Consider the following 14,371-nt stretch of genomic DNA (forward strand, 5'->3'; position numbering starts at 1 on the left):
CCAATCGTCAGGCATTGATTCGCTGTCCCATACCTTGAGAACAAGTTGATGAACCACTTGGTGTAACTGGTCGCCTCCATATTTAAGCAATTCGGCTGTAATTCCATCGGCTCCTGGCGACTTATGATTTTTTAGCCGATGAATTGCACGAACTGTTTCTCCTAAACTTGGTGGTGGCAGTATTTGTCCGTCGTCTTCAGTTGGCGGGACCTCCAACTCGCCGATGTTCTGGTTGTTCAGTAGCTCATTAAAGTACTCAACCCATCGCTCTAATATGCCCATTCTGTCGGAAATCAGACTGCGGTTATTGCAGCATCCATTTCCCTCTTATAGGTGTGGCGGAGGGTTGTGTTGTGGATGGCTTCAGTCTTCACTCTCACCTGATTGTCATAGGGGATTCTAGGTGGTATTGTTATTCGGGCTCGGAGCAGCATGCCAACGAGATAGTGATCCGAGTCTATATTGGCCCCCCTATATGTTCTAACATTCATTAAGGCTGAGAGGTGGCGGCGTTCGATCAACACGTGGTCAATTTGGTTGAAAGTGGTCCCGTCTGGAGAGGCCCATGTATGTTTGTGGACCGCTTTCCGCGCAAACCAGGTACTTCCAACAACCATTTCGTGTGACCCTGCTAATTGAATAGTCCGCAATCCGTTATCATTTGTTTTTTCGTGTAAGCTATGGGAGCCAACGTATCGCCTGAATACTGGCTCCTTCCCTACTTGGCTGTTAAAATCCCCAAGTATGATTTTGATATCATATCTGGGACAGGCTTCGAGGGTTCATTCTACTGCCTCGTGGAAGGTATCCTTCTCCGACTCTGCAGTCTCCTCTGTAGGGGCGTGAACGTTTATGAGGCTTATATTTCTAAACTTGCCTCGCAAGCGCAAAATGCATAGCCGTTCGCTTATGTTTTCAAAGCCGATAACAGCAGGTTTCATTTTTTGGCTGACTACTCCGAGCACATGGTTTACTGGATGACCGCTATAATATATGGTGTAGTGGCTCTTCTCCAGGAAACCGGTCCCTGTCCATCGTATCTCTTGCAACGATGTTATATCAGCCTTATATTGGGACAGGGTATCGGCTAGCTGCTCATCAGCTTCATCTCTGTACAGGGAGCGCACGTTCCATGAGAAAATGCGCAAATCGTTGTTCCGTTGTCGTTGCCGGGTCCGTCGTTTTAAAATCCGTCCTGTCCGAGGCTCCTGTTGTGGCTTCGTAACAAGTTGTTTTCCGTGTAGGGTTGTCAACCCTACCCAACCCCCAACCTGGAGGACCAATTGGTACAATTTGTCCCGTTTTTAGGCGCGGGAGACTCGCCTTCATCCTTCTCCGTCTGCAGCTTTTCGTCAAGAAAGAGCTCCCAGCGGTCACCACGTGGAGGTGGAGATGGGGTTTGGCAATAGAGCTGTTGGTGTTGGTTCAGCAGGCATTTCCCAGGTTTTATGCTCCATCGTGGGTACCAATCCACGTTTCGCCCTGGGACCTATACTACCCTTTGACCACCCACCACCCCCATCAAAAAAATATACAAATAATAAATATAGTAACATACTATATATTATTAACTTTATTTATCGTAACGATATTCATTATGATCACAATATTCATTATAATAATGAGGAAATCGAGGAGTTAGTGTATACTAATAGTTTTGAAGTGCACGATAGCGAACTCGAAGAATGTTGATATTGGACGCATTCATATTATTTTAGAAAAGATAGTGATAGATTTGTATATTTAATTTGGTTTCACCTTTAAATAAAGTCTTAATAATCGAGTTTTGGTATTTCTGTATTCAAGGTACGGAGAGCATTTCGAGGCCTTGATACCGTGTACACAGACTACCATAGTTTTTTTTTCCGATTTTTGGGTTAGGAACTAATTGATCTCTATCCCCCTCCCCCCTATCGTACTTGTCAAGGCGTTTTATTTGACGCCCCCAAATGACTGTATTTGGTAAAAAAATACATACCCCCTTTTGCATGCATGGGGACTCTCCCTGAAACTCTACATAGTACAATGTTACTAACTGCATGCAAGGGGATTGATACTTTCCAGCTTTTCACCAAATATCATATCATTCATTCATAGGAGTAACCGTTTCTGAGAAAATGGCCGTGGCAGACAGACAGGTGGACAGGCAGCCCGTTAATCCACTTGAAAACCTTAAAAACGTAAAAACAGCTCCTATGTATGTAGCCCAGAAATAGAACTCAAAACACCGAGTTTTTTGCTTGAAATATTCTAGCATTGTGTTCATTCCTTTAAATTCTGATCAGATGTAGCAAAACAGAATTCAAATTCGTGATCCGCAACTTAAGAAATATCTAGATCCAAAATTTAGCCCTTCTTCTGCACTCTCAGTTAGCTTTTTGGGGCCTTTAGATCACTATGCAACGCCCAGACTAAATGTGGCCCCAACTATCAACCAAACTCAGCGAGATAGGAAAATTTCCAAGATTACCACTGATCACGCACCATTCTAGTGTCTTGCGTAGCTGACGCGAGCATGCTTTCGATAGCGACTTGTCTAAAGCACAACTATGAAGAACAGATGGTTCTATCTAGCTATGGACCAAGGTCAGGAATCATTCATGGTTTAAAACAATCAGGTTGCTCTTATATGAGTGCTTCCATGCCATCAGGAATATTTATTCATCGTCAACCGGTTAGTGAGTTTGGTTCTTGGTACCGGCATCTTAGCTCGTCGCGCGGGAACTTCAATTTTTTCTAGAAATTTATAGGATTATTAATTAGTTACTAAAAGTGAGAAATTTTTAAGATGGCTTCAAAAGTCCCAAATGTAACACTGAATACTGGCAAGCTAATGCCAATTATTGGATTAGGAACATGGGGGGTAAGTAGTAGGTCCTTTTGGTAAAATGTGTCTCGGAGCTGATCTTGTTCGTTACAAAATTGGATCCTTAATAAATAGTCGCGAAAATAACGTTGTAGTTGACTAATGAACTGAGTTAACAATGTGGGTGCGCTTGTGTGATATTCTATTCAAATAACAATCCCTTATTCTCAAAGCTAGAAGCACCTATTGCGAATTCCGCAAATTGCAGAAATTCTATTGAAAACACATTAGAATATTCCAACATTACTCGGCCTTGGCTTTAAAGCACGCGCAACACGGTTGTAGTAAAAATCAGCTGTGGCGCACACTTTTCGTTAGCATTCTCGCCCACCTACATATAAGTGATGAAAGATGGATTCGAAGTGCTAAGCTTTCAACAGTTGCGAATTTACATGCATGCTCAGATTTGATAAGATAAAAAATATTAAAATTAAAAATTCCAAAATAGCTTTGAAAATAAAATGGCAGTTTTGCTGTAAATCAAATCAAATCAAGTTTCAACGGACAAATTATTTAAGACGTAAGACGTGAAAGCCGGCAGTATGCAAATATTATGAATAAAATACATGGGCGAGATTTTGAGTGATTAGAAATACCACAGATCTAAAAGGAGTCAGTGTTTATTTAAGCTAATTATGCCTGCATGTTATGTATATGTACATAAAGCCACTTTGGGTTATGATTTTGACAGTTTTGTTAAGGAATCGAATACATGAGTGAATCTAACATCAAATGATATGTTTCGACGTATAGGCAAATCCACTCGTGTGTGGTACTCTCGGTAAAAGTTTCTTTTTCATTGATCTTTTACTGTGTTGTTGAAAAAATATAGGCTGTCCATCTTTTTTGCCCTCATTTAAATCCATCGGGACCGGTCCTATGGAATCAAATGTACAAGAATGGGGAGTCTCTCCTGTCCAAAACTACATATTACCGGCTCTCGAAAACGTGTAAACCATTGGGGAAAGCATGTAAACCAGTGGGAAAATTGGAAGCTAGACGCTTCCGATATGGAAGGTTGTGTGTATTTCTTATGTAAAAATAAACATTTGTACGTAGCTCACAAAGTTTATGGATTCAGTATTCCGGACAATGCACTTTAGTGTGATTCTGACCTTCAAAGCCTTAGATTGCAGCAAATTTGTGCAAAAGCGTGTGTGTGACTTATTATAACTTTACCTACCTTTTTAGTAATAGTGAACTTAGTAGTATGATTCCCAATATTATGTTACTACAAATTTTATGAATCTAGGATAAATTAAAGGACGGTTTCCAGTCACGTAGGGTACTTTGAGGCCTAAATATTATGTATCCGGACCACTGCAATTTTTTTCAGATATTTCGGTTGATTAGTTGGTATGTTAGTTATGCCGCAGTTGATCAAGGAGGATCCCTGATGGTTCACATCCTCATCCGATGCATCTTTCTGCCTTATAATAATGTGGGGCCGTTTTGGGTTTGCGCTTCAAAAAAATGAATCCTATGAGAAATGAGAGCTATGGTGAAGAGGAAGCAGTGATCTCCAAATTAAAGAAAATCAAGCAAGCGTTCAACCTCAATGTTGATACACCTCCTTAAAAGAGAAACCGTTTTATGCATAGTAATCTCTCTTGATTATGAAGGATTAGGACTGAAAAACATTCTCATTTCATAATTGAAATTATTACATTTCATTGTGAAGGGAATGTAAAATTTAGGTGAAAGGAATGAGAAAAGGTGGATCATGTTTGCGTATTTAGACTCACCTTTCAGAGGGTGCAGCTTAGTTTATTCAACCATCATCAAAAGCAATAACAAATCTAGAGAGAGCGAAGAGAAATTCATAGAGAGGAAAGGTGAAGTTCTCTCTCCTCCCCTTTAAAAAGTTTTCTATCATAATGATAAAGTTTGAATTTCAACCCCCATTTCAAATCGCAGCAATGATTGTTTTACTGAAAACCTTATTCACCATCATCATCATCAACGACGCAACAACCGGTATCCGATCTAGGCCTGTCTTAAAAAGGAGCTCCAGACACCCCGGTTTTGCGCCGAAGTCCACCAAAAGCTGTCTGGCGGCCTGACCTAGGCCATCGCTCCATTTGAGGCATTCTGATCCATACGGATTAGGTGACCCCCAACGCCTCGTATAGGAAGAGCTTTGATCCTATGGTGAGGCGTTTCGAGCGAAACAGTATTAGTAAGCTAAAATAGGCTCTTTTGGAAGCCAATAGCCGTACGCGGATTTCATCGTCATAGCTGTTATCGGTTGCGATTTTCGACTCTAGATAGGAGAAATTTTCAACGGTCTCAAAGTTGTAGTGTCCTAACTTTATTGTTTTCGTTTGACCAGTGCGATTCGATTCGTCTCACCATAAGGTCAAAGCTCTTACTGTACAAGACTATGATCTTGCCAGTCCTCATGTATTCCTCGGAAACTTGGGCTCTTAGCAAGAAAAATTGTGAACTCTTGGCGGCGTTGGAGAGAAGAATCCTCCGAAGAATTTTTGGCTCCCTACATAGATGGACGATTCCGTAGTCTACACTATGACGAAATCTATGAGCGATACCATGACCGTCCGGTTGTGGATAAAATCCGGCTCAATAGGTTACGGTGGGCGGGTCACTTAATCCGTATGGATGAGGATGATCCAGCCCGGAAAGTCTATAAGGGCAATATCTATGGTAGAAAAAGAAGACGAGGCAGACCCTGCCTAAGATGGACCGATGGCATAGGTCAGGACGCCAGACAGCTTTTAGGGATATCGAATTGGTGGACCTCGGCGCAAAACCGGGATGTCTGGAGTTCCTTATTAAGGCAGGCCTAGACCGGATACCGGTTGTTGCGCCGTTGATGATGATGATTCGATGTTGTTGTTTCTTTGTTCTTTGGCGCTGACGTTGCAACCATGTACTTCGTTTTGCCTTCATTTATGTGCAACCCAAGATTTCGCGTCGCTTGCTCGATCTGGATGAATGTAGACTGTAGATCTCAGGTTGTTTCCCCCTTCCCATAATGTCAATATCGTCAACGTAGACCAGTAGTTGGGTAGACTTGAAGTGAATGGTGTCTTCTGCATTAGCATTTGCATCGCGAATCACTTTCTCCAGGATCAGGTTAAAGAAGATGCATGATAGGGCATCCCCTTGTCTCAGACCGTTATCTTGAATGGTCTCAAGAGTGATCCTGCTACTTTTATCTAGTCTCGTACATTGGTCAAGGTCAGCCCAGTCAGTCTTATCATTTTCGTTGGGATACCCAATTTGCTCATGACCGTGCACAGTTTTACCCTGGCTTCGCTGTTATAGGCGGCCTTGAAGTCTATGAAAAGATGGTGCGACTGATGTCCATATTCCAACAGTTTTTCCATCGCTTGCCGCACAAAGAAAATCTGATCTGTTGCTGATTTTTTTATCTTATAGATGGTACTCAGCAACGTGATACCTATATAATTGCTGCACTGCGTGATATTTCCTTTATGTATGGGACAGATAATGCCTCGTAGCTAATCGTTAGATATTGATCATCAGTTGATGAATCGCTTAGCCTCCATATTTAACAAATTCGGCTGTGATTCCATCGGCTTGTTCCTTCCATGCTTGGTATTGTTCGCATTTGTCCGTCGCCTTCGGTTGGCGGGACCTCCAACTTGCCGATATTTTAATTGTTGAGCAGCTCATCAAAATACTCAACCCATCGCTCCAATATACCCATTCTGTGGGAAATCAGATTTCCCTATTTGTCTCGGTGTTATAATTCGAGCCCGGAGCACTATACCAACAAGATAGTGATAGTGATTCGTCCTCCCCCCATATGTTCTGAGATTCATCAAGGCTAAGAGTTGGCGGCGTTCGATCAGCACGTGGTCAATTTGGTTGAAAGTGGTCCTGTCTGTAGAGGCCTACGTATGTTTGCAGACCGCTTTCTGCGCAAACTAGATACTTCCAACAACCATTTCTTGCGATACTGCTAAGTGAATAATCCGTAGTTTGTTATCATTGGTATCCCTATGTAAGCTATGGGAGCCGACGTATCTCCTGAATACGGGCTCCGTCCCTATTTGACTGTTGAAATCTCCAAGTATGATTTTGATATCATACTTGAGACAGGCTTTAAGGGTCCACTCGACTACCTCGTAGAAGGTATCCTTTGAACGTGAACGTTAATGAGACTTATATTTCTTAATTTGCCTCGCAAACGCAGAGTGCATAGCCTTTCGCTTATGTTTTCAAAGCCGATAACAGCAGGTTTCATTTTTTGGCTAACTAAGAAACCTACTCCGAGCACATGGTTCACTGGACGCCACTATAATATATGTCCCTTCCCCAGGAAACCGGTTCCTGTCCAGCATATCTCTTGTAGCGCTGTTACATCAGCCTAATATTGGGACAGGTTATTGGCTAGGTGCTGAGCAGCATTCGGTCTATACAGGGAGCGCACGATCCATGAGAAAATGCGTAAATCGTTGTTCCGTTTTCATTACCGGGTTCGTCGTTGTGAAATCCATCCTGTCCGAGGCTCCTTCTGTGGCTTCATAACTTCGGTTTTCCTTGTAGGATTGTTAGCCCTACCCAACCCTTACCTTGAGAACCAGTTGCTGCAATTTGTCCCATTTTTAGACCTCTACGTCTGCAGTTTTTTATTAAAAAAGAACTCCCAGCGATCACAACGTGCAGGCGGAGGTAATCATTATGTCGAAAGGTACCGCGCCAAATTACCACCATTTGAAGTGCCATGTCTTGACAAGAAAGCGGGAGAGGTGAGCAATCGGCAGGATTTCTGGACGGATTTGAAGAACGAGATTTTCCATCCATACTTCCTTTACTTCCTCCGGGGAAAAGATTACTAATCAAACCTCATCATTATTACATCAAAATGACACCATCTCGAGGCGCCATGACTTTCTAAAGGGGGTGGCAACCACAATTTTTCAACGGAGTTGGAGACTGTTCCCCTTCTTCCTGCAAACCCTCCCCATCCTCCCCCACCCGTGGGAAAAGTTTAAAATTCTAACTTTACCATGATGATATAAAAACAGAACTCCACCTTGAGACAGAAATTCCACGAAAAAACTTTTGAGCGATCTCTAGAATTACCTTCTTTTTATCTCCAGCCACAAATATATTCATTATGTCTCCAATTCTTGCAAAGATTCAAAATTCTTTCCTCCATATTTTATGTTGCTGAAGATTGTTCTGCACACTTTGCTGGATCTTGCTACATTTCCTCACTCCTCAGTGTTCTTGACGATTGTCCTGGGATTTTTCAACACAGATGCGGAGCTTTAAACAAAATTCGCCCCCTTTTTTCAGGGATAATCCCTTGTTACTCTGTGTAATATATTATATTAGGATCAGTCCTTACACGGTTCGTTTACACACCATTCATTTTGTATCAATTTTAAAATTGCTAATAGTAATCCTTTCATGTCAGTGGCTGGTAATTTATTTTAAAGACATTATATATGATTGCCAAAGATCCCTGTTTGGGGTACGGCGCATCAATTTCCCATCGAGTTTCCAAGAAGCTTGCACTCTTCCTCTACTCTTCTATGCCACGCTTAGGGAGGGTATTAGATTGAAAACATTATGGATAGAACAAAAAAAAACAATTTAAATTTGAGGGGACTCTATATCAAAACAATCAATTCTCAAGATAGAACAATGATTGTGGAATTGTGGCGATTACAGTGAACAAAACAATTTAATTTCTCATCCTGATTACCGAATCTTGTTGGTTCAATGCAAAATACGATAAACACCCCAGTGATTTGTGGTTATAATAATGCAATATAAATAAACAAATGCTGAAATCCCACAATTAAATTTACACTATTCTGTTTTCTTGCAGATCTATAAAATTCTAATTTTCTTAATCATTTCAGTCACCAAAGGGAGAAGTAGCTGCTGCTGTGAAGCATGCATTCGACGTGGGCTATCGCCACATCGACTGCGCTCATCTCTACGAGAACGAACATGAAGTTGGGGAAGCAATTGCTGCTAAAATTGCAGATGGCACTATCAAGCGAGAAGATATTTTCATCACCAGTAAATTATGGAATACATTCCACAGCCCCGAATTGGTCAAACCAGCCTGTGAGATCAGCTTGAAAAACTTGGGGTTGAAATATTTGGATCTGTATCTCATCCACTGGCCCATGGGCTATAAAGAAGGTGGAGCATTGTTCCCAAGGGATGCAAACAATAAACTGCAATATTCAGATGCCAGTTTTCTGGATACATGGAAAGCTATGGAGAAATTAGTTGATGAAGGATTAGTCAAGTCCATTGGCATTTCTAATTTCAATAAGAAGCAAACAGAAAGCATTCTGGCTATTTGCCGCATTAAGCCAGCTATTAATCAAGTCGAATGCCATCCGTATTTGAACCAAAGCAAACTGATAGAATATTCCAATTCTAAAGGCATTGCTATTACTGCTTACAGTCCTTTGGGATCACCCACCCGTCCTTGGGCGAAGCCAGAAGATCCAAGCTTGTTGGAAGAACCAAAAGTATGCACACTTATTGTTATTATAGAAACATTTATATATTAGTTCTAATGCTTATATTTTTTCGATTCTAGATTGTAGAAATTGCCAAGGCGTACAACAAAACCCCCGCCCAGATTCTTATTCGTTATCAAATCGATCGTGGTGTTATTGTTATTCCGAAATCAGTTACAGCAAGTCGTATTACATCTAACTTCGATGTATTTGATTTCAAACTAACTAAAGAAAATATTGCTACAATTGATTCATTTAATAATAATCACCGTTTTGTACCTTCAACAGAGTAAGTATAATTATAGTAATTTAAAAAACTGAATGAGCATCTATTATCAGAATATCCAATTTACCAAAAAATCTAAAATCTGTTTCAGAACCATAGACCATAAAGATTTCCCCTTCGCTGATGAATATTAATTTGTTATGAAAAGATGCTTCATTAACATTTGGGACCGACGGGGAAGTGTGTTTTGGTATTGATTATCAGTTTACGAATTGAATAAACCGAATCTCAGACATAACAATGAAGAGAATAATCTAATGGAAAATTACTGTCAAAGGCACATTATGGGTAATCGCTTGGCGTTTGTACAAATTTGTTCAACTCATCTTGTTGGATGTTGTTTTGTTAATAAAAGAAAGTATTATTATAATGTAAGTGTGTTTTGAATGATGGAATTATTATTATTCTGTTAAGGGAAGTTGCACTGGTTTCGACACACTCCACATAGAACCTACAGGCAGCGTAGTTTCCCCTAGCTTCCCCAGGTGGTAGGTGACCAGTGAGTATTTCCACTATAATCCGGAGGTTCTGCTTAATGATTTTTAAACAGTCCTTTGTGCGCTTAGGTTCGTATCCCTGGGACTCTTAGTGGCATTTAATTGTATGATTTTCTTAACATAAAATATGCACGCAAGTCGATTATCCGCGCACAAAATCTCGGTATTGCACATAATCTTCAAGTATTTTATGTTATGAGATTATTTATGTTACATTTAAATGCCACCTCCGGTTTAAGTTCAATTTTTATGAATGGAAGCGACGGGTCTAATGCAAGTGACATTAATAATTAGCACTTACAATGCAAATAGTTCAATAGTTCATTCAAAAGTATCGGCCGAAAACGAAAAGCGCCGCTATATTGCAAATGTCGTGAAGTGTCAACAAACTATGTTTTGTCACCCATCGTAAAGTTCAATTTTCCGAACTTTTTGCCTGCCACATTGCGCATCGGATTTGTTGTAGCAAGAAAAATTCCGAACTCTTGGCCGCGTTCAAGAGAAGAATCCTTCAAAGAATTTTTGGCCCCCCTACATCAGGATGGACGATTTCGTAGCATACATAACGACGAAATCTATGAGCGATACCATGACCGTCAGGTTGTGGATAAAATTCGGCTCAACAGGTTGCGGTGGGCGGGTCACTTAATCTGTATGGATGAGGATGATTCAGCCCGGAAAGTCTATAAGGAATAGATATAGATATTGGTAGAAAAAGAAGACGAGGCAGACCCTGCCTAAGATGGAGCGATGGCGTAGGTCAGGACGCCAGACAGCTTTTAGGGATATCGAAATGGTGGACCTCGGCTTGAAACCGGGATGTCTGGAGTTTCTTATTGAGGCAGGCCTAGACCTGATACCGGTTGTTGCGCCGTTGATGATGATGATTTGTTGTATATTTCTCGATACAAGTCCGTGTAATGGACGCAGGCAGTCATTCCGCTGTTGTGTTTCAGGCTTAACAATTTTCAAGTGATTCTTTGTTTGACAGTTTTTCACCATTGAAAACATATGTATGTTTACACAAAACTCCTTATTGTCCATGTTTTCCATATTAACGAAAGTAACGTCACGCAAACGAACGTAACTTTGAAACCAACCAACGCACTATTCTGAAAATTTACAGGGGAGTTTCTAAAGGCTGGCACCCCTGGAATATTACATGAGAGATGTGGGCAGCCTTTACACAGTACATCAACAAGTTGTACCCACCCTCAATGGACCGGGCTTGCGAATGTATTGGAGAAGCTTATCGGTGAACATCATAGGCACTAAATCACATGTAAATACTGCCAAATGTTGAGGGCCTATAATGGGTACGGATAAGCCTCCCCTATACATTCGCAAGTCCGGTCCATTTAGTGTGAGTACTGCCTGTTAGATATACCGTGGTTCTACATACCACGATTACTACAGCTTTTAGCATTAGTGCCTCCTTATTCTCCTCTTGGTTAGCTGTTGAATGCAGATCCCCACAAATGGTACAACTACTTGATGAACAGGTGCTTGCCGCTGCCTTCGGGAGCTCTGCCATCATATCCCCCACCCAGTTAGCGCACTTCATCGATTTTATTGTAACTTCATATCCCTCGATGATAATGATGAGGATATGTTATTCACACTTCGGAGAAGACGTTCCTGACAAATATTTGATTCTCTGCCGTAGCTAGCTGCGATGCGTAACTCTTTCTCTCTGTAAATTTTGGCGCTCTAAGCAGAGCAGCATTATCCATTATCAGCACTGTACCATTGCTACATATTTCAGCTTTTCATAAACTTTCTTTTTCGACGACTCTAAAGTGAAATACTTTTCAATTATTGATCGTTATTATGAGGGTTATATATTTCCTTCGAATTAAGTTTTACACAGATGGAGATAATCCCAACTCATCGATAGATAACAGCGCCTAATCGATAAACTTTATGGCAGAAGCCTTCTTTTTCCGAAGAATTTCAGGAGAATTCTTCCAAACAACCTTGAAGGTAAAATTTTTTGGCATTGTATAAAGCAAAACCTTATTGAAATCAGTTCACTGTTTATCTGGATTCTGTAAGAGAGCTGAAACTGGTAAGCAATAAAGTATTTGACTCTCGTACGCACACTATTTTCAAAAACGGGAAAAATGTGAAACGCAAGAATGCAGATTTATCAATGAACGAATTGACATGACGATGCTGGATGAAGGAAACAAGGTTCCCGAAATATAGGAATTTGCAAGATTAATAAAAATTCCTAGCGAAAAGAGAATGCAAGTCTTAATTATTTGAGATAATTTAATCGCTAGAAATACCGCGAGCTTACACTAGATAATATTGGCTAGTATCTGATTTCAACGAAAAAAGTCAACGATTGACCAGACATTCTCAGTAAAGCGGAGGATGCCCGTAAAATTAACCACGAACCTAGAGTTTTCTCTGTGGGACGTCCTCTGTTGCATCAGGCAAATATGAACGATGAATCACTTTGGAGACCAGAAGTCAATATTTTTGAATGTCGAGTCTTTAAGAGAATCTTATGGACGACAGATGGTAAGTAGAAGAGTGAGTTGTACCTATTATACGATGAATCAGAAACTGCCACATATATTTTAGATTCGAAAACTTCAGTGAGCAGACATTACATTCATCGATCCGCCTCCAACCTTCCGCAATCAGCCATCGTCTTTTTGGGGCTTCTTTAATCGCAACAGAGATAAAGACACTTTTGATGGCAGCCCAATATTCAACAATATTATCCACGAATTTTTTTAGAGTGTGTATCATTCCTGCAGAAAGGTTTCCCACTGCTCAACGGAAAGAGGGTCGCAGAGGCTTGTCGGATTTGGGAGAGCGACGCTCTGCTCCCCTGCGGGCAGATAGAAATCTACTGCTCATCGTGATATGATTAATCTATTCATAGGTGGTCAGACTCTGTGCTATGATAGTGTTCCATCGACGACGGGGCGTTGAAAGTTTGCGAATCTTTCCCGGTTGCTGTTACGGTCACCAAGACCATATATCTCCCTTATATTTTCGGGTAAGGTCATGGTGACAATCACAATATCATCTTTAGGAACTTTCTTCTGAACTGTGTGTAGTTTCTCATAGACAGCGTCCTACTCTATATAAGAAATCGACACTCCTTAACCCAGAGCGGAATCTTGCAATAAAGTTCTCATCAGAAGCTGATCCCTGAATCGTGAGAGCGTGCCTTGCGATATCTGTCAACAACAGAACACATCAGATTCGCGTTTTTCGTCGGTGAGCAGGCCAGTTACCTGTGGACATGTTGATCAGAGGGCAGAAGTGCCAGTGGATATGTCACACATTAAGTAAGGGTCACTGTTTCATTGCTAGTTACGCCATGCAGTGTAATCATCACCCTAGGAGAACAATGGAAGAGGACTCGAAGCATCTCAGGAAGTCTTAGAGGAGCTAAAGTGCATTTCCAGAAATCGTAGACGATGACGCGTAGGTATGGTTGACGCACTATGCCTCATTGAGGGGTGAATAGCAAGCATATTTAGTTACCTTTCAGAAGGGAATAGAGAATAATTTAATGTATTCCAAAACCAACCGCAGGGCTGCTTAATTGACTAAGTGAGAAACCTACGGAATCAATTAATGACTTACCGACTTAATTTACGCTTTCCTAGTTTGGCATCAGTCTTGCTAATAGGGTAAACGTAATGACAGATAGACTGATTAGTCAGATTGACGAAAATTATTTGAGTTATTTTCAAATAAAATCTGTCTGATGCCAGACTGATGAGAAACTGATTATGTAAGGCTAGAATAACTTTCCACGAACTAACGTCGCTTTTGACTTAGGGTTATCAACTCAGATGGGGACCAATGATAACCTGAAACTTAAGGATATCAACAACAAAGTTCTCGAAAGTATATTTGCTAATTTCAGGGCATGTTGGTCTTCTGGTTAAACAGATTAGAAGAATAGCGTCACACTTATGTGTTTTTTTTCAGTTAGCTTACAATTTGGACGATCCGATTAATCAAATTTGTCGGGAATCATTTGTGCATGACCGCGTAAGCCATCAAACGAAAGTGCCTAAAGTCTGTTGGATTATTTTCGCATTTCAGACTTTTTCTATCTCGTCTGCTCACTTCTTTGTGGAGCTTCAGCATCCATGAAGCCTTTTTTTATGGTGATTTTTTTCTGATTTTAATGAGACTGTATTTTAGTCCCATTATCAGCACAATTAGTACTGTTCAAGTGATAAGTCTGCAGTAGCGGAACAAG

At 40.8% G+C, this 14,371-nt stretch overlaps 1 protein-coding gene across 1 annotated transcript; it reads left to right on the top strand.

Moving 5' to 3' along the window:
- The first annotated feature begins 2,636 nt into the window (after window positions 1-2,636).
- On the top strand, window positions 2,637-10,009 carry LOC119649999 (aldo-keto reductase family 1 member B1-like). The gene is made up of 4 exons (XM_038052461.1): window positions 2,637-2,863; window positions 8,731-9,357; window positions 9,429-9,637; window positions 9,726-10,009. Exons 1-4 carry the CDS (start codon window positions 2,789-2,791, stop codon window positions 9,766-9,768), a joined length of 954 nt encoding a protein of 317 aa, XP_037908389.1. The 5' UTR covers window positions 2,637-2,788; the 3' UTR covers window positions 9,769-10,009.
- Window positions 10,010-14,371: the final 4,362 nt, after the last annotated feature.

The sequence above is a fragment of the Hermetia illucens genome, chromosome 2, assembly GCF_905115235.1.
Source record: "Hermetia illucens chromosome 2, iHerIll2.2.curated.20191125, whole genome shotgun sequence".
NCBI classification, from domain to species: Eukaryota; Metazoa; Arthropoda; class Insecta; order Diptera; family Stratiomyidae; genus Hermetia; species Hermetia illucens.